Source organism: Cygnus olor, chromosome 11 (assembly GCF_009769625.2).
Source record: "Cygnus olor isolate bCygOlo1 chromosome 11, bCygOlo1.pri.v2, whole genome shotgun sequence".
Classification (NCBI taxonomy): domain Eukaryota; kingdom Metazoa; phylum Chordata; class Aves; order Anseriformes; family Anatidae; genus Cygnus; species Cygnus olor.
The window spans coordinates 4,073,410-4,094,372 of NC_049179.1; the positions used below are offsets into that span (position 1 = coordinate 4,073,410).

At 38.7% G+C, this 20,963-nt stretch overlaps 1 protein-coding gene and 1 long non-coding RNA gene across 9 annotated transcripts in view; one reads left to right on the plus strand and one right to left on the minus strand.

The window, feature by feature from the left end:
* The window catches only part of LOC121075882, a 128,228-nt gene that overhangs the window by 85,636 nt on the left and 21,629 nt on the right, over positions 1-20,963 (plus strand). For all 8 annotated transcript variants that reach the window (XR_005823208.1, XR_005823209.1, XR_005823211.1 and 5 more), the window contains exon 6: positions 19,152-19,320. This is a non-coding gene — a long non-coding RNA (uncharacterized LOC121075882). The remainder of the gene's footprint in view (positions 1-19,151; positions 19,321-20,963) is intronic.
* The window catches only part of ALDH1A2 (aldehyde dehydrogenase 1 family member A2), a 56,222-nt gene that overhangs the window by 13,098 nt on the left and 22,161 nt on the right, over positions 1-20,963 (minus strand). Inside the window, exons 2-7 of the mRNA XM_040569607.1 lie at positions 19,524-19,628; positions 19,150-19,290; positions 17,544-17,673; positions 11,746-11,807; positions 8,942-9,070; positions 8,698-8,811 (exon numbers count right to left, since the gene is read on the minus strand). Of these exons, the coding sequence (XP_040425541.1) occupies positions 8,698-8,811; positions 8,942-9,070; positions 11,746-11,807; positions 17,544-17,673; positions 19,150-19,290; positions 19,524-19,628 (681 nt within the window). The remainder of the gene's footprint in view (positions 1-8,697; positions 8,812-8,941; positions 9,071-11,745; positions 11,808-17,543; positions 17,674-19,149; positions 19,291-19,523; positions 19,629-20,963) is intronic.

The following is a 20,963-nucleotide window of genomic DNA, read 5'->3' on the forward strand; positions in this document are numbered from 1 at the left end:
AGTAATTTGACACTGAAATCATGATTGAGAATACATCAGATTCTGAGGAAATCTTCAGCCTTTTCTGTGGGATTAGCAGCATACAGCCGAATACCAAGCAGGGCAAGAAGTTAGAAATGCACCATCCCAGATCTGACCTTCAGCTGCACCACAGATAATCTTAATATGGGTTGAGGAGGTCAAAAGCACCTCTAAATATCTTTGTAGATTGTGGGGTCAGCTGGAGCAGAATGCAGCCCAATGAGGAAATTGGAGCAGCCTCAAGTTGCAGATCTCACCAAGGAACACGAGGGTTGAAGGAGTAGCAGTCTGACAGCTACGTATTTGACATGTTTTGTGTACCCTGTACAGAGGGGCCATGGCATATAGTTGGAGAGGCAGCTGTACTCTCTGGAAATTCTTCCCTCCCTGGATCAATGAATGAAAAATAAATCAGATTCTGTACTGTTGAAATGTAACTGTGCCCATACTAAGGAATTATCACAGGTAGATTTAAGACCACACACAGTAAAGCACAGGATTAAGTGTCTGTTTACTAGTGATAAACTTGAGAACTTTCATAAGTACTTTCTTTCAAGTGGGACACTTTTTAAGATCACACGGAAAGTTAGATGTGAAGAGAGATGTGAGTGAGTCTGCAGTTGGACTTCCTTCTCTAGTATAGTCTATATACTATATACTATAGAGTCTAGTATAGTCTCTAGCTGATGAGATTTCTCACGTTTTCTATTTCTAAGGTCAGGTGAGTGGGATTCCTAGCAGTAAGGGGTTAATTGATGAGAAGCCAAACCTACTAGAGAACTGAAGTCAGTCTGCTGGAGAAAGTTAAGTCAGCACTGGAGTAATCAGAAAGCAAATGAAACAGAAACCAGGCCCCCCCCAGAAAAAAAAAAAAAAAAAAAGAAAGAACTCCCCCCCCCCCCCCCCCCCACAGGATAATGAAGGAATTGTGAATGACTTCATGTACAATTGTGATTAACTGTGTATCTGGTGATACCACAATTGTGTATGAGAGGCTTTTTATTTATTTATTTATTTTAAAGAAATTAACATTAGCTTCTTTTCTTTACCCCTGTATTTATGGAATAGAGTGTTGACATTATCACAAAATTCCTTGCATATCCCCTTAATTGGAGCTGATTTTATTGCTGTATTTGACTGACAGCCAGAAGTGAACATGAAAAAGAAGGACCTTTCCTGCCCTCTACTCCCACTACTTATATCAAGCACGTCATTTGCAAATTCCAACCTCTCAAACTGTGCTGGAAATGTACACTAAACCAGCGAGAGTGCTGTGTTTATAGCCAGTGCCAGCCAATGCCATTCACACCCTCACTGCCTTGAACCTCCCTCTCTCAAAGAACAACAATTACCACTTTCCCCACAAAAATCCACAAAGAGCAGAACAGACTGAGGAAACCAGAGCAAGGTGTTCAGCCCTCCATCCCTTCCCCCCCCTTCCATTCTACCACTTCAATGTCAAAACTGTTCTGTCTGTAAATACAGACTTCAAAAGAACTATATGCAAACAAGTGACTGGCAAATATGCAAGTCCAAATACTATGAATGGCAAATACTAAAGTCCGTGAGACTTGGAGACAATGGTGTTAATTTGAAAAAATGTGTCCAGAGTACTGTTATACAGGGAGGTTATTGTTGATTTTGCAAGTATAAACTTAACAGCCTCACTGTATCCTTCCCATCAGAAATCAGCGTAGACATGAGGTTGGTAGGGCTCAGGCTGCTCAGCATTTTTCTTCACTGTGCTCCTTTTGTGACCTACGTACACAGGTTGAGAAAAGTCTTAGGGAGGGCACCGGAGCTGTGATTATTTAGCGACAAAGACAGCCTTTTGTAACCGACCCTCTCTTTATGGAGAAAGACAGCATGAAAGGGATAAGTGATAGTGTTCCAATCTGTATGGTCTTTCAGTACATGCTTCCTGTGGAGTCTCTCAGATATATCTGTGAGCTCCCAATAGGCAGTACAGACTTGCAAGGGAACACTGGAAGAGAGGACTCCCCCACAGATAATGGAGTTGTGCATTTATTCAGCAGGAATGTTGGCAGAGAAACCCCTGACTCCCCATCCTTGTTTTGAATAGGCTTCAAGATTGATATCAGGAGTATCCCTGGATAGCTTGTGAAGTACCATAACCTTGTAAGCTGCATGGAGGGTGAGGCAGATGTAATTTGGCCCATCTCAAAGAAAACAATCTGTTACTCAGAACAACAACAACAAAAGATTAAAGAAACATTTTGGAACACCCCTGTGCAAAACAGCTTCTTGAAGAATAGTTTCTGGACTGTGAACTGTAGAATATTAGGAATTGAGAGTATATTATGATAAACAACACTTGCTTGTTGCTTATTTGTACATTATTTGTACATTCTGTGTTGGAAGTTTAATGTCTCTTTCAAGAGGATGCCCATGCAGTCATTTTAAATACTTCTGTGCAGAAATTCAAAAAAAGTCTATTGCCTTTTGTGTTCTCTTAATTCTCTGTTTTCAGACAGAAATCAGTATCTAAATGGTACAGGTGTTTTTGCCTTTTAAAGCACTGGAAGTCTCACAAGTCAAAAGCAAACCTCCAAGGTTTGTGATACTTCCTCTACATCTTTGTCAGAACCTCCAGCTTCTCCTCTGCTCTGAGCCTCCTTTCGTCACAGATACATGTTAAGCTATTGGGGAACACCTGAATTAAAGGGAACAGCAGCTTAGATGAATGGCAGATAATTTTCTTGCACTCTACCATAGACAAGACTGTCAAGGGTTTGCTTTGTAAATTAAAAGATTCCATGAACAGTGCAAAAACTGATGGAAGAAACATAGCACATCAGCTACGTAGATATTTTAAGTAACTGGGCTACCCATCTTTGCTATTATAGTGTTCTTGGGTTATTGGGAAGGTTTCTGAAGAATGGTAAGTGTTGTAAATTACAAGAGATTGATAAGCTTCTAGGAGATGGTATGATCAGATACAAAAATTCCTCTGTTTTCTGGCAGAAAGTCATCGGTGTTCTGGCAAAACTTTCAAACCCATGCTTGTACTTAGTCTATGATGTTTGTATTATTATTATTAATTTTAAACCCAGATTATATGAAAATGTAACATTTTGGGACAAGGATGTTTGGGATGTGTCCCCAGATTCAGCAGAGACAAGTGTATTTTAAAATGTTGGCATGAAGAAGAGCAGCTTTATTTGACTCTGCAATGCCCTGTGTGAGGACCAGCACTGAAGAAAGCACAGTGAATCGTTCAGCACGTGAAAAGGGAATCCCAAACAGAAATCCCTGGAGAGAATCCTAAGCTATAAATGGCTTATTTGTTCCTTGGGTAAATAGTGGCCCTGTGGAAGTCTGCGGCTAAACTCTTACTGACTGAAAGGGTTTGTACATCACCCCATTTGTTTCAGTTTTAAAAAGGCACATCCCTTTGACATAATAATTGTTGTAGGCCATAGTCATCCAAGGACAGTTCCCTAAATTCTTCCAAAATTACCAAGGAGGGAAAAAGGAAAGAACAACTTTTAATTCAGGAAACATAGTTGTCCAAGATACGATCAAACAGGTTAAGCAGAAGCAAGAATTAATATAATAAAGAATTAATATAGAATAGAATGAATAAATAATAATATTGCCTGCCTAAACTATTCTTACTTTGAACAGGGCATGTCTGTAGCATTGTTAGCTGTCTCAAAACAGGACAAATCACCTTTAGGATTCTTGTTGAAGTGGAAAATGTTAGGATGCAATTCTTGATGTCCAAAACCAGCATGAGATTGTATGATCCAGGAGAACTGACACAACTCATTACTAGTGCAGTAGGTATTTTTTCTGTCTACATCATGCATTGTGACATTCATATCACTTTGGAAATGAAAGGCGAATCCTGCTGAGTAAATTAGAATCAGTGGTAATACAGCTGTTAGCTACAAACATTTGTTTGGCATGAATCAACCTCGATGCTCCTGTAGTTTGCTTTGATGGTCTCTGTAGTATCTTGTTGACTAATGATGAGATCATGGTTTGTTAATCTAAGTGCACAAAGAAAACATTCTGCCAAGCAAAATGCAGACTCTTTTGTTATTTTTTTTTTGAAGTTGTTTATAGACCCTTCGTTTACACAGGCATCCAGAACAATTTATTGGATATTTATTTGGGTTACTCCACAGAACTGCATGGACATAGACCTGAATCCTATCTTTAATCTGTCTGCCTTTTAATGGGTCATAGTTTGAACAAAGTGGAAAGCAGCCACTTAGGATAAATTTCTAGTTGGCCAAGGCTTCAAATATTTTGTGTACTATCTATGATTCTCATCTCGAGAGCATCTGACAACTGGAGAGAGTTGTAAGCCACTCTGATTTGGAGGTAACACATTTGTTTTTTTGAATAGAAGTTATTAGAACGCATTACACTTTTGCAGCAAACAAGATTTTTAATCCAGTCAGTCCTTTAGATGCTCATTTTCTTAGATGCATAGCGTCTTACTCTCCATAATCATCTCTAATCTTAAGTCCAAAACAGACTGTGCCTAACTATTCCATGTGCACCAGGAACTTATAGGTACCCTGTTCCAGTTCAAATGGAGCACACATACAGGCATGGCCAGAGAGCTCACAGCAGTCAAAATATAGCTGTATTTGCAGTGACTTTGTATTCACAGTCCTGTGTGAAAATAAAGGCATAAGAAGAGTAAAGCAGCTTCTTTATGGCTGCTTTTCTATACTATTTGTTCATCTTTTACTTTTCACTACTTTGCAAAAGTTCTTTCTGACAATAAGAAGGTAACTGGAAGGTGAAGAAGAACCTCACTGCATGTGTTAGTATGTGTAAAAATTGTCTCCTCATCAGTAGTTGTCTTGGAAATCAGTAAGGTCTGCTGCTCATTTAACTGTAGGGGAAGAGACTTACATAACCTCTCCTGTACTTCTTTGCTTTGCAGCCCAATTACATGGGTGAACCAGACATCCAGAGTTTGGATCTGTTCTGAAGCTCAGAAAATAAAATGGACTGAATTTTAATTAAATTGTTGGTAGTAAGTCCTACAGGAAAATTTATTGTTAAACAGAACTAAACCAGTTCCCTTCAGCTAGGGACCTGAAAGATCAAGGAGAAATACTGTAAAATGTAATGGGATGCTTAAAATGCTTATGGTCTTTCAAGGGAAGGTAGGAAAGGAATGGGAACAAGCGTTGACATGGTCAGATTGGTTGGGGAAAGATTATTTTGGGCAGTTTAAGTTCAATGATTGTGGAAGATGAGGAAAAAACATGTCGGTGAAGCCTTAGAGGAGATGGCCATAATTATGGAGTCTATGAATCAGCTCTGGTTCACTAAAAACAACACGGTAAAAATAAACACTTCTGTTAAAAAGCTGCTGAAGAGTATGAACCAAAGAAAGCAAAGAAGCCAAGAAAGCTGCTGGAACTTAAGGAGACACAGTATTTTTAAGCTTGCTTTCTTACTCAGTATGTTTTTCTTTATTTTAGTGCAACAGTTGTCAAAGTGAAATTCGTAGCCCACTGGGTGTCTGCAGAGCCCTTCCTTCTGAGCTTTAGAGGGAAGAGTTTTGAGAGCCATGTACTATGGGACTGGGAGAGAAGTGATCCATGGGAGGGTGTTCCACAAGAAGTACTCTAAGGGAAGAAAGAGCTGGAAGACTACTGTTCTTCTCTGCATAAACTAACCCATAAAAAGAAGGGTCAGAAGAAAAGAGAGAAGTGGAATTTAACAGTGATGGTACCACAGGAAAATAGGTCTTTCTAGATGATTTTTCACATAGTACTTGAGTGTTTGAAAAGTAAATAGTATGTAATTCTGAAAGCACCAGAGAACCTGAGAAATTAAAAAGAAATAGAGCCAGGGTACTGTCCCCAAGCATGACTTTTCTTTTTCCTGCTCAGAGTTAAGCTTGGACTTACTGAACTCCTTAGAAGCAAACAGTTCCCATCAATGTTGGAAACACAAACTCTAAGTGCACACAGTTCAAAAACTGTGAAACTTTCCATTCCTTGCTACAATAATATGAAGGCAAATCTTGAAGAGATTGCAAGGATGACATGGCCATCGGTCACTACATTAAATACAATACAATCGTCCACTCACATCTTTAGGCTTAGGAAGTATTTAAATTGTCAGCTACCAGAGGTTGTGAGGCTACAGCAGGGAAAGGATCACACATGCTCTGTTCTTCTATAAGCAATCTGTTACTGGTCATATTGCAAGATAAGGTACTAGGCTGGATGGATCTTTGGTGTGGCTATGTCAGACTTTATTGAGATAAGGTCATGAACTTGGCCTTCTTGCTCTTGTTTCTTTTGTCTGTGGAATGGACTCTATACATTTTGTAAAATGTTAGCATTAAAATTATGTGTAGGAAGAGCAGCCTGATTTCTGCTGCTTTCTTTAAAAAAAAACAACTTTGCAGGAAATATTTAGCAATAGCCTTTTCTGCGTGTGTATATGTGAGATTTCTACAGGCAAATAGAAAGTTTTCAACAGGGAGAAGTATACATTTGAAAGGTAAACCATTTATATTTTTCTCTGAAAGAACTCAATGGTGGAAATTTGAGAAGAAAACATGCTTCAGATATCTAAATTTGAAGATGTTTGCTATTGTATTGATTGGTTTTACTATTAACTTGCTCATGTTGAAAGTATTAACTGCCTTAACTAGCACCTGGATGAAAGGCGGAAATGGAAGTTAGTATCTTGCCATTTACATATCTGATGGCTATCGGAAGTCCACATCACTGAAATGTACAATTGACATGCCTCAAGACCAGAGAGACAAAATATTTCCATTATTATTTCATTAGAAATGGAAAACTATTTTGGAGTAGTTACACACTCCATTGTTCAGCGCATATCACAGCATTGTGTTTAAAATGTTACAATGTTGACTTGCTCTTACAAAAAATCAGTGTTACAGGAAATCAGAAACAATATGGAATAGTTTACACTAACCCTGCATTAAAACGTTCCATCTGTTCTTGCTTTAGGTTCTTAGAGAATGTCTTTTTCATCTCTGTAATGCTTTTCACTTCCTATTAGTAAGGCTTTTAAAGGTAGGCACTGAGTTAGTATAAAACCCACAGCTTTTGAGTTTAAACGCCTATTAAAACTAAAGCTGTCTGGAGCTACAATAAAAATTTATTTTGGCTACAAAAGACAACTTTGAAACCTAACCCATCTGTATTTTTCCTCCTCCAAACAGTGCAACATCCTGTATAATAGAATATTTATCTTAAACAGAGACCACATATCTTTATGAAAACAATTGTTTCAACTTAATTTATGGGGGGTAATCAGCTCGTATTAAGGTTTTCAGTACTCTAGGATGCTAATATAAATTGGTTACAGGAGATGTAAAGACTATAGTAATTCCTCAGAATCATCTGAAATCTAATGGTGCCATTGACTTAGTATATAACCAGTGTATGTTATAATCTAAAATTGCCATAAAAATTCGTGTGCATATAGTAATTGAAAGATAACTGTGTATGCAAATTAGGCATACAGCTACATTTTACTGATAATTTAGGCTCATGTGGTAACTTCAAACAATTACAGGATAATTCCACCAAAATTATTTATTTGAAAGAGTTAATCTAGTGTCTGCAATCCCTGGGCACACCAGGAATGTACACACACATCTCTAGTAGGGCTGTCTGGTCAGTCTATTTATTGACTCAACAAACTTGACTCAGTATGAAGTGCAGCATCCCTGGGATGCATACAGCCTGCAACTGCCACGAGTGGGAGTCAAGCATATCAAAGAGAGACTGGATTCCTGGGGTTGAGCTCCCTCCATACAATAGCTTGACAGATTTTGAATTGAAAAGGGCCTGTTTTTAGCACCCTCTAAATATAACCAGCCCTGAAACTCCCATGGAGATTCCTTTCTGTCTGCCTTCAGAGGATGAGATAAGGCCCCTTCTCCTGTGACTTCAGTCTGGAGTACCTCTATCATCCCCCCCCCCCCCCCCCCCCCCCCCCCCGCCCCCAGCCCAACCCTGATAACAGCTGGCTTTGCACAATCTGACTTGAGGGATTTGTTTCTCTTTCTGCAGATGACAGCCTTCCTCTTCAGTCCTAACCTCCTCTGTAACGTCTGCATCATTGAATCACTGCAAGATATTTTGGCATCCAGTAGACCATTGTCTCCATCATCTTCTGGCCAGCGTCTTTGCATCATTCTGGGAACAGATACCTTGGACAATTTCCTTTTCTCCCTGCAATCCTTCCTTTCTAGACCTCCTCCTCCTCCTCCTCAGTATACTTGAATGCAGCATCGAAGCTGAAGTGTATTTGCCCCAGTTTGCCAGCTTCCTCTCCCCTTTTCCCCAAGTATGCCAAGATACACAAATTATGAATGCTAAAGCAGAATTTATGTATGCTGTGATATACACTGGATGTTCTGCTTACTTGCATGTGATTCACATCCTCCTAAGCACACAGGAAATCCCAGCAATATTTTTCTAGCCATATCTCCTGTACTGAGGTGCTGGGCACAGCAGGAGCTGGAGGAAAAGAGCCATTTATGCTGTGATAGTACTACAGTATATAAGCTTAGCTGGGAGGGACAGACCAGTGTTACATAAATGCATCTCTTTTATTCAGTGACAGTGAAAAATGTAATGCAAGGACTTAATTCTATCTCCCTAAGTATTTATCTGGGAACACTCTTACCTCAGTAGATCCAGTAAATGCAATTTTATCAATGCCAACATGAGATGCTATAGCTGCACCAACAATTGGACCAAATCCTGGCAAAATATTGACAACTCCTGGTGGAAAGCCAGCCTGCCAAAATAGGAATGAATGCAGGGAAGCATGATTTATGAAAACTGACAGAGCATGTTAAACCAGCCATGTGCTGGTAGTTCCTTCTCCATAAGGAGAGATGGACATTATTCCTGTCAATTATTCTTACCTCCTTGATGAGGGCTCCCATATAGAGAGCGCTGAGTGGTGTTTGTTCTGCGGGTTTAATAACTACTGTATTGCCACAGCACAGAGCTGGAGCAATCTTCCATGCAAACATCAGCAGGGGGAAGTTCCACTGTAGGAAAAAATAAAAGTTGATAGATGGAAAAATATTGCAGTGGTGTTTTGTTTTCAAGATGTCAAGCTGCTACCTCACTTACTTCTCAGGCCTATCCTCAACATAAATCTTGCCCAGCACAAAGCAAGGATTTTTTTTTTTTTTAAATTACTGCCATTAAGAAAGTGAGAACAGTGACCTTTTCGGTCTTTCTCTTCAGTTCAAAGAAATAAAGACCCGACCCGCAGTCTTTATAAAATAATCTTCTGCTATCTGTTATTTTTTTTAACTCACAGCTTTTTATTTCATTTACTGTTTTGCAGTTGGCACTTTTAACTCTCACAACAAATGGTTCTTGCTACTGATACATTCAGAATGAACTGTTTGTTCATGCTGAAGCATTTTTAGATGTACATTTCCATTCTTAGAATACATCTTAAGACAGAAGATTTATACTCAAATTATATAATCACTAAATGATGAAATTACAGTAAAACTCTTCTATAAATGTCAATATTAGGTGAAAGCATTTTATTAGTATCTTTTCTCAAAATTTTCTTACCCTGTAGTTTATATGAAAGGCATGAAAAGGAGAGTGCAAAGTTGACAAAAACTGCTGAAATAAAAATTCTGCATCACCATTAATTTCAACTTCATGTAACTGCAGCAGAAAATGTAGTGGGTTATATTAATTTGGTGTATAAACAAGTTGTGGGTAAAGATAAGGGTAACAAGTCTTTAGCTTTCTGCATCTGGGTCTGATCCTAACAGGTTAAGTGGATAGTTCCAGTGATTTTGGTGAAAATACTAGCATAATAAAATAATTGCATCACTCTCATAAAGGCATATAATAATCTCCTTTAGAAAGAAAACAGAAACTATCAGTCAGCCACTGGCCAGAACATGTTACTGTCTGATGCATATCAGCTGCCACTCTCATAGACATCTCTCTAGCCCCTGGCTAGCTTGAAAAAATACACAACTGTCTTTTCTTCACCGAACACCCAATTTTTTACTCCCTCAGTTGTTTATAAACTCCGGAGACAAAGTGATGTTTTAATTCCATCTCTAGTATATAAACCTAGGAGGGGAGCTATTGGGCCAAGAGCGTGCTGACAGCCTGCACTTGTAATGGTATTGCAAGGAGAGCTTTGACGAGTTTTATAGGGTAGTACATAGCCCTGTTTATGCTACAAAGCTGCCAAAGAGGGTATGTTTTGATGGAAGCTAGGATGTGAATGAAGACGAGGAGTTTAGTGCTAGGCTTGCTGTTTAATTTTATTTTTGTAATAATTTATTTGGTAGTGCAATGGCTGAGTGCATGCAGCGGCCCTGGGGCTGTACTCTGTGACTGGTAGCTGTGGAGGAAATATGTAACAGATTAGCAGTAGTGTTAGAGTAGATGTGTATGACAGCCGTGTAGAAGTTTCAAAGTAGAAACTGGGGAGGGGGGGGGAAGGGGAATGAACAAGTGTGGTAGATGTTTGGGTACCCCAGACAAAGAGTTTTACAGATCTAAACTAAGTAAATCCTGCTTCAGACCTTGGCCAAGGTTTCTTCAGCAGATTTGTCAGTTAATCTCAATGAGACAATCCAAAGAAATGTCTAGCAACTTTGGGGTTAGCTGTTGAGGTTGCCATTTTGCATCCATGCACTGAACTGAACAATGGTCACAAAGGTGTGAAATCATAAAGATGACTTGTGAATGGAATTGGATAATGCGTAGATGTCTGCAGGATGGCTGTAGCCACAGACTCTGAGCTTCCGCAGCGTTTTATGCCTTAACAAAGGCATAAAATAACAACAAATATAAATAGGGAATACGGGCTTAGCATTGTTAAAGTAATCTTTTCTGGCTGCTCCTCATTTAATGGAAATACTGCATGTTGCTGTTAAGTGGGTTTGTGGTTAACATGAACAAAATAACATGAACAAAATTTTCAGAGAATGTCTTGATTAGTTCCCCAACGCTTTGTCACGGAAAAAAGCTTCCACACAATATTTTAATAGTTATATATGAGCCTCCCATTGAAATTTCTGCCAAAGCCTGTTAACTAGTTCTTCTGAAAAAGTTAACTTTTCAGTGTAATACCCGTGTCATGTTCAGCAACAGTGTGTTAAGGATGTATATTGGAGTGTAGGGGCAGTATTATATTTGATGAAACACTGTGTTTCTCTCTCATAACAAATAAACATTTAATGTCTCTTACTAGCTACGCAATGTTAATTGTAATGATATATCTCCTGGAGTTTCTTCTTCTCTTCCAGCCTTGTAAAAGAAATAGCAGGAAAGAATAGAATTAAAATGCATCACATTCTCCCAGGAACTGAGGAGCCTGTTAAATCACAGTAAAAACTAAATAAATAAAAAGACTGGCACAGCAAAGCATCAATTTTCTGTAAGTTGTGTGAACATCCATAACCACAGCCAGCATATTAACACTGTGTTTTGCTTTGCTTGTTTTAATCATGAGAATTCTATGACTTGAGAACTTAACTCCTAATAACAGCCTAAACCCTATTAGCATGTTCAAATAAGCATTTGCAGGGAGGCTGTTAAAGATATGTCAACAATATGAGCTCAGCTTTTTTCGTAATGGAAAACACACATAGCTGAGGACCATGTTTTATGTGTCTTTAAAGAGAGCTGGTTTAAATGAAAATAAATAGAAGGCGCTGGTAGAGATACTCACAGGGATGATCTGTCCACACACTCCGATGGGTTCATGTCTTGTAAACGTAAAATAATCTCCATCTGAAACAGATGAGCATGGTTACTCTCAAGTGCAGTTTGACTTGGCAGAACAAACAAAAAAAAAAGCTCTAAGGATCAGCCTTTGATGGCAGTAAAAGAAATAAAGAACTCATGGAAATGTTTTTTCATGAGCTAGCATGGGAAACCTAGGTTCAGGAGCAACCTAATTGTTCTTTCTGTAGAACAAAGGAAGCAGGCAACCTATCAGAAAGTAGCCTGCTTTGTTCCTTGGGAAAGAGGACAATCTATACAGCACAAAAAAGGGCAGCAGCAAGGAAACCACTTACTGGCCTCTACTGATTTCAGGATGAGAGAAGGAGTCGCAAAGTTAATTTCCTGAAAGGACTGACTAGAATAAAGCAATATAAAGGCAAATAATACAAGCACATATGGGAAAATAGTGACATACATCTCATTCATCTTCCACTGAAGACAAGGGGAGTTGAAAGTAATGGAATGGTACACCAGAATCCGTAGATGTGGCATAAAGGTGGTAAGCCTGTGATCAATGTGTAACTGAGCACAATTCACTGCAGAACTCAACACTATGGAGAATACAGGGGTCATCACATAGCCATGCCTTGTAGAACAAGGCCTGTATCAGATGTGGCCTCAAGCTAAACAGGCAGTCAATTTAAGTTGACAGGGAAAAGCTGAATGCAGCTGGAAAACATGATGAGAGAATAAGAAAAGTTTTCACCAACCTTTTGGACAGACAGAGGTAGATAAATAAATGAAGGGATAAAGCCACTGGAAACTTGGAAATTCTGAGCTTTTCTCACAGGACTTCTGACAGAAGTAAGATTATGGACTAATAAAGATCCTAACAACAAACATGCAGGAAAAGCAGAATGGACACCCAAGAACAGGTGTGGATGGTGTGAGGTTTGAGGAAAATACTTATTTAGCTTTCTGATCAGGTAATTATTCTTAAGGTCGTGATAAACAAAAATGGCAAAAACCAATATCCAGAGGTGAGACGTATCATTAATTAAAGCACATGCTGTTATGCTAGATCTGCAGGCTGTAACTGAAGAAAACACTGTTGAGCTCAGGGCAGCCTGAGTCAGGTCATGAAATAAACAGATCTGTGATTTGGGGTCAGACCTGTGGTCTGTGGAAACCTTTCACATGGCCTGGCCTGCTTAAAGCAGCAAGTCTCTGCTGGCTCATTTTGCACAGCTGGTATAGGGGCTGATGGAGTTCATACTCTTTCACAAAGCTGCCTGATGGTTGCTGCCTCGGCCCTTGCCTGTGGTCCAGGAGTATGTGCTGCAATTATATATACTGTATTATGATGTAGCTTTCTTCTCAATTGATAAAGAGCAGGAGAATGATGTGTGTGCTGGGACTGATCAAGGCATTGACTAACCATCAGCTTTGTTAATGTGCTTGACCAGCCTCTGTGCAAAGTAGTTTAATCACTTTTGTACCTAAACCGATTCTTGTAGCTGTATAAACTAGCCCAGACTCAAACTACCTCTGAATTTAGGTCAAAAGTTTTTCAGTGAGGCTACAGCTGAAGGAAGGGTTACAGTAGAGGTGTAACCCAAATGTGTGCCTAGGCTGACAGTGCTTGGTCATCTAGATAAATTTGACTCTCTTTACTTTAAAAAAAGCATTTCAACTAAGAAAGCATTTGAGAACAATGAGAACGTTACCTGGGATCAATCACAGAAGAGGATTTACCAGGACAGGAAATGGTCAGAAGGAGAAAGGGAATAGGAGGAGGAGCAGTTACAATGCTTTTGCTCCCCTTGTCACAGTGCAGGTAGGTGCATGTGCTTTCCTTCACATGGCATGAGAGCACCCAGGCAGCTTTGTGGCCTCTACCCCAATCTGGAGCTACAGACAGCCTTGTTCAGTATTGGGTGAAGACCTAACATCACAATGGAGAGTACATTTTGGGAACCTGCTACAGTGTACTTCTGGTGACAGCAAATGGGTTAATCTATAAAGTTTCTTGCATTTAAGTAAGGACTTGAAATTGAGTTTGATTAGAAATAACTTCTTTTCAGGTTTGCTCATTTCTGTACATCTACGTCACAGAATTTTCTCAGTAGAAATCTGAACTAAAGTAGCTAACAATACATCAGCTGGAGGCTAGAAAGAGAACAGTTATGAGACAGGTAACAATACTCTATAACCAGGACAAGGGACAGAACAGGGGAAACAGGAGTTTCACATCAGGCAAGAAAACAGTCCATCAGTCAGTTTGCTCTGCATTGACAAAATGTCATTGTACTATTTCAATCTCATGATTCCTAACAGCTTCTTTGTGGAGATGAGAATAGTTGTTTCACAAGTAGAGATGATCAGTTTGATTTTCATATTTCACAGATGTGGTTCACATACCATGAGAAGACTCATCAGACCAGACAGAAGTAAAGTAGAAGTCAAAATCATATACAGGCAAAATTGTCCAAGTGCTCAAGAGGCATATAAAAGAGACTGCTAAAAATACCAGCTTGTAATTGGTATTACTGTGAGAGGTGGATTCTCAGCCAGAAGGATGGTGACAACATAACAGTAACACAGTTAGGTTAGCACCGTATTGACTTCAGATTGTCACTCCATAATCATTGCCACATGTCTGTGTGCTTCATAGTATAAAGTTATAGATAAGCTGAACCTGGTCGCCAAGTCAGACAAATTGTGGTTAATTCTACCAAATGTGGGCAGAACTTTCTTTCCTTAGAGCAATTACTTCCATGCAGAGTTGCTTGTCCTGCTTTCTTCCACCACTGTAGACAGGTGCTCTTTTTGAAACCTACTTCCAAAGTTTATCATCCACAGGTACTATTAAGACAGGATTTTTTTTGATTGCTTTCTAACAATATGTTTGTGAACATACTTGGCTTCAAGTTATTCAGGAGCTTCAGATGTCTCTGGACAAGCAAAAGATTTATCTAAGAGCTGCCTCATCCATAAGGTAAAATAAGCTGTTAACATGGCAAAATAACTCAAGTTTGGGGAAGTGAATCATTTTTTTCTGAACAGTCAGCATGGAAAGCTCCCTGTGCTCACAAATGAAATGAGTGAGCACAGGGATGAAATGAGGGAGCACAATGAAATGAGTGAACTTCTAAAACTCTTCTTATTTGTATATACAACTCATGCTAATGACACAGTCTAAGGTGCTATTGCTGATGCTCGTTACTCAGCCTTCTGCTAGCTAGCTGGCAGCCAGAAGGACATTGCCTGAGGAGGTTCTGACAGTCTGATCCCACATCCAATCTAAAAATTTGTTCTAAAAGGTTTGTAGTTTTTTTTGTTTGGTTGGTTGTTGTTGTGTTTTTTTTTAAAACATTCTCAGCTGATGTACTTTAGCCCTCATTGATAATAATAGAGCCTGATCAATTTGCAGCTGCTTAGCATCTGGTCCAGAGATTTGTATTTTCTAAACAGAAAGCCTCATTTATCCAGGGATCTTACTTTGCGACAGCAATACATTCTACAGATGTGTTTGCTGAGATTTCCATCAGATTTCTCTGTGATAGATATTTTATTTGCCTAACAATCGTAGTATAGCCACATGCCTCATACAGCAGCACACAGCAAAATAGTGTGTGAGAACAGCAGAGTTGGTTCCTTAAGCTATATTATACCATATATATTGTATGTAAAGATACCTTTTCACTTGCATTCAGTTGATTAGTTTAACAGTTTCTAGTCTAACCTGATTTCTGTTTTAATTTAAATTACCAAACCTTTATGAATGGGAGCAAGCAAAGGGCAGTCTGAAGGTTTTAGCAATTTTTGGAGCAAAAGGAATGTGACTGTAAAAACCACTGTTCTTCTATTTTCTACTTGTCTATCACTTGCCTATTGTTATTTTATAGGAAAAGAAGCCTTCAACAGGAACATAAAAGATTGGGAGGTTTCAGATTTATTAACATACTAAACAGAGAAAATCTAACTGGGCTTTATTTTGTTGTTGTTGTCTTGTTTGGTTTCCTCTGACAAGCTGATGGAAAGTGAAGGTAAAGAGCACATTGTTTAACACTGGCCTTCAGAACTGATAACCTGAAAATCTGTGAATATCAGAAATCATAACTTATGATTGCACACTACTGATACCTGTGTTAGCACTTAAGTTTGCATTTAGGAAGGCCTGCTGAAAATGTGGCTTCCTCTCCCCCTGCATAGCCCATCAACACTGAGAAATGCAGGGTTTTCATCTGTTTCACCATTTGAGGACAAGAACAATCAGAGAATATTTATTCTCCTTAAGCTGGCAGTGCCTTTTGGTGACTGACCTAAATTCTGTGTTCCTGCAGGGCTAACAAGTGAGAAGGAAGTATTTGTGGACCAGGGAGAAAGGGATTAGGGAACAGGAAATTTGCTGAATATATGAATTTATGGTGCACTTTGCACTTCTGCATGTTTAAATATGAAATGCAAGCAGTAAAACCAGGATTTATGAATCTCAGCCTAAATAGCTATGGAAATCTTCATGAGTCCTTACAGGAGAGGCTACACTAGAAATACTAATTTTGTCATTTCTTGGGTGAAAATATACTAGTGATGATAAACATCAGTCAGTACACACTGACATTTTAATAAGCTGAACACCACGATGATTAACACTGTGATAGTTATGATCTGTTTGCCCTGCTTTGGTAATCTTGTGATTTGTTGTACAGAGGCAAAATACTGTACTGCAGCTATCAGGTTACATTATGTAGTTTTAAGGAAATAGATGGGCAGTGTAAAGGTGCCTACTGTACAATGACAAATTCATTTACTTGTGAGTGGGCTTTTTTGGTCTCCTTCAGTAATGTGTAGTTAACATGCATGTGCAATGAACTGTGTGCACCATGAAGCTCAAAAGAATCCATAGAATATATGTTGGTTTTCTTTACTGCTTTCCCAAAGATTTACTTTATGTAGGTAAAAGATAAGTCATTTATCTCAATGACTGCACCTGCATAAAATCATTCTTTGCTATCATGTGCCATTTTGCATAATTATAGCAGTTGGTATATCTAGTCCAGACTGTAAATGAATTTCTTTGCAACAGAAAATTCAGCCTGTATTGGTTAAACAGCTGGGAGGGAGGAGCAGGAGGACGAAGAGACTTGTTGAATAAAAATAACAGTGAGGATTTCTTCTGTTATCGTTTTACCAAAAAAATCAGCAGAATAACTAGTTTCTTAGCAGTCATAAAGATTACTCTCATACATAAAGTATAAAACTCATCCCACCACGTGATTTGAGGAAGCATATATAACAAAATATATCTGATACGCACGTACAGTTCTCTACAGTAACACTGCAAACTCTCTCAAAGTATAAATTAGTTTGGATCCAGTGTTAGTCTCAAGTAAAATGATTTGCATAGGCAATAGGAAGACATATATAAACAAGATACATAGGTAAGCACGCTGTTTCTTAATCAGGCTGTTAACACTGTATTTTTTTGTGTTCTCATCTATTCTTATGAGTATTACAGTATTTCATTGCAGATTTTGAGCCATCTCCTTCTCAGATGGGCATACGCAAGAGAAACAAAACACTTTTTGTAATGTGCATGTAGGACAGAACAATAGCAGGCCCAGCCCTTGCTGACTTTCAGATGTCTGCTTCTGTAGCATACTACACACTGGAAAAAAACAATCTGATTTCATCTTAGCCAGGAAAAGAAGCTTCTCTTCTGTCTTTAATGAAGTAATCTATTAAGGCATTTGGCCATCAGAAGGTTTAGGTGCACACCGATGCTGTAATCTCCCTTACCTACAGGAATGGTCATTCCATGGATTTTGTCTGCCCAACCAGCATAATACCTCAGGGTTTTTATGACTCCTTGAAGATCTACATAGAAAGCTTGCAAGAAAGGTTTGCCACTGTTGAGTGATTCCATAGTCTAGAGAACAAGAAAAAGTCAATATATAAATACAGTAGCATTTTTAGTCTATTGTACTTCAGTATCCACTGTCCACCAGCTCTTCAATCATGACAGAAAGATTTTAATGAAGACCAACCAGTTACTCTAGAATGACTATGATTTTTAAGCATGTGTGTCCATGTCTGTCTGTCCCGTGTACTTGTGTGCGTGTATCCACATCCACGTACGTACATGTGCATGTTTGCATTTTGGACCTAATAGCCACTGTGTTTGGTCCAGATATATAAACACTAAATTGTTCTAATCAGGAGCCAAGATAAAAATGCCTGTCAAACTAGGTTCTGTTATGTTAATGATAACAGCTGAAAAGGGGCTCCTTGTAACCCCGTATAAATGATTTGAATCCATAAAGGGAAGACTGGACATATTCCTCCATACAATTGATGTGAATATAAAAAATTCTCTATATGGCTGCCAAGACTCCTGCTGAGGCCTGAGATATCTATAATGTACAGCCAGTTTATTTATTGCCATCAAATAAACAAACTCTCCTCTAGGGAAGCTCATAAATTAACAGCCTGATGTCCTTATTTTTAAGTTAATATTCCTATTTTTAAAAGTATCTTATAAGCTATCCTCAGGGTTCCGTAAGATCATTTAGCAAAAAGAATGCAATAAAATGTCCTAAGATGTGGAGTAGCTTAACTGACTCTCAATAGCTGCCTAAAAGAAATCATTAAGAATGGGTGAAGTACGCCCATGTGTAACACACCAACCATCAAATGAATTTCAATAGAGAAGAATAGAAGCCCAATTCTGTGCTGACTTACATCCCCACGAGCAATTAATGGCATTGCCTGTGGTGCAGTTCAGTAAAGAGCTTGGCTGTGGAAATACAAATCAAATGACAAGCAGAGTAAACTTGATTTGCTGTGCACTTCCTTCTCCCTGTGGCGATTTTACAGTATACACTGGTGGTAAGATGATTTAAGTGTTGACAAAGCTGGAATTAAGATGTTCAGCAGCTTAGTTCAAAGCACTTGACATGCGGAAAACAACATTAACAATGCCACTGTTTAGATGGCTTCACATGTGAGCTAAATAGCACAATACCCAGAATTTATGTTACCAGTTCAGTTATCAGGAAACATTACACCTGATTTTTCATTAATATCTGCACAAATCACTTCACTCAGTCTTCCGATTTTTATTTTTTATAAAAGTCACAAGTGTACATGTCAGGCATATATGTGCGTGCACAGCCACACATAACCTTTCATTTCTTTTGCATCCAATTTAAAGCTCGTAATTAATTGAAAGGCTGTTGTTGATTTTTATGAGCTTTGGATCAGGTTAGGTCTTGAGTAGCCAGTCAGTCATCAGGCTAACTGTAGTTTTCAAATATTATTCATGCTAACACGTTTATGAGTTAATTTGCTCTCAGAATGTAAAACTGACAGGTGATTTGACTGTTAATTTTTGTGTGCCACTTACAGCAAGAGTTGCCCTGTCTCTTTCGACCAAGTCTGCTAGCTTATCTAAAAGATGGCCTCTTTCTGATGCATCCATTCTCCTCCAAACTGAACCTAGAGAAAAAGCAAGGCGAGCAGCTCTCACTGCTTTGTCTGTATCAACCTGTCAAGAAGGAACAAATAACAAATAAAGGTAAATAAGATTACTAGGCTTATGAAATCTGCATTTGTACCATCTCTTAGTCACGTGATGGCTTTTGGAACTGGGATTAATAAAAGAACTGTCCAGCAGTGGTATTCTGGAACTGTTGCTATGATACGTACATATATATATTAAAAAACATGCACATATCAACATACATGTATACATATATACCAGTTCGTGGGATGCATTACCTTGTCAGCTTCCTGGATCTCGCAGATCTGCTCTCCTGTTGCTGGATTATATACTGGGAATATTCTCCCACTTTCAGAATTTTGCCACTCATTATTGATAAAAATCTAGAAAAGGAGAAAAGTCATCAGTCCCCCTGCATAAACAAACAGTAAAGCATACAACAACAAACTCTGGGAAAGGCTGCAGATCCTAATACAAAAGAGCTAAAGCTTCTTTATGACTGTGAGAATTAGAGTTTTCAAGAGTTCAGTCTAAGGCTCAGCCCATGATGTCTCTCTGTATTCTGTAGCAGTGTCATTATAGAAGCAACATTAAACTCTAAATAACTTGTTTGACATTAAAATTTAATTCAAGCACTGTAAGCAAAAAACTAAAGAAAGAAATATTGGTATTAGAGAAAAAAGCCTTGAAACTGCTGGAGCCAAGACAAGGGTTTGGCGTAATCATTCAATACCCATCTCAGTAAGTAAACATTTGGTCATTGATACAAACCAGTCAAGACTGAATAATCTCAAACATCACAGTTCTTCAATACACAGTCAGTTGATTATGGCTACAGTGATGGTTTGCAGCACAGAATTAATGTGCTTATCTGTTTGGAACAATGGAAATGGTTAAATTCCCTCAGTGTTGACATCATTTTAATTGTCGTAGGCAAACCAAATTTGAATTTTAATGGTGATGACAACAGCTGTCTTGGCAGAGGTAATGACAAATTTACTTAAAGTAGATTTTTACTGGTGACTACAGACATACAAGTGTTCTACTGAATGACTTTCAAGAACAGGATGAAATTATTTATCAGCAAATATGAAATACGGCACTCTAGAAAAATGACCGAGTGAAAGGTTTTCCTGGTATTCAGAGTCTTCCTGCCCTTGAAATCTTTCTAAGAGAAAAAATGAAAGTGTTCAAATAGTTCAGGAACCATATGGCTGCCTTGGATTTCAGGTATTAATGTTGTTTTGCTGCATGCCATGAAATACAGCTTTAAATGCTGAAGGGGAAGTCCTGGCCTCACTGATATCAATGGGAATTTTGCCACTAGAGAAGACACGGTCAGAAAGTCCAAGATAAAAGTTGCAACACCAAGGGCTATAATGAGTCTGTAAAAGAAAAGATCATGATGAAGACACTGGGGTGCCCATGCATTTTAGAGAAAGTAAAGAGGCTACACACTCATATTTGCATGAGAAGCCAGAGATGCATTTGTAGAGTTTTCTGTTACCAGACACGAGCTTGTTCAGCCTACTCCAAGCCAAATGGAAGCCACATAGTTGTGTTCTCATCAGGGCTCAGGCTTGGTGCTCCACTAACTGCATTGACACAGCTTCTGGTTCAGAGCTGGCTCAGGACATGGGAGCTTGCGCCTGCCTCAAAAAGACCTTGCAGATATAACAACTGCACACAGAAACTAATGATGACACACTTTTACTTTC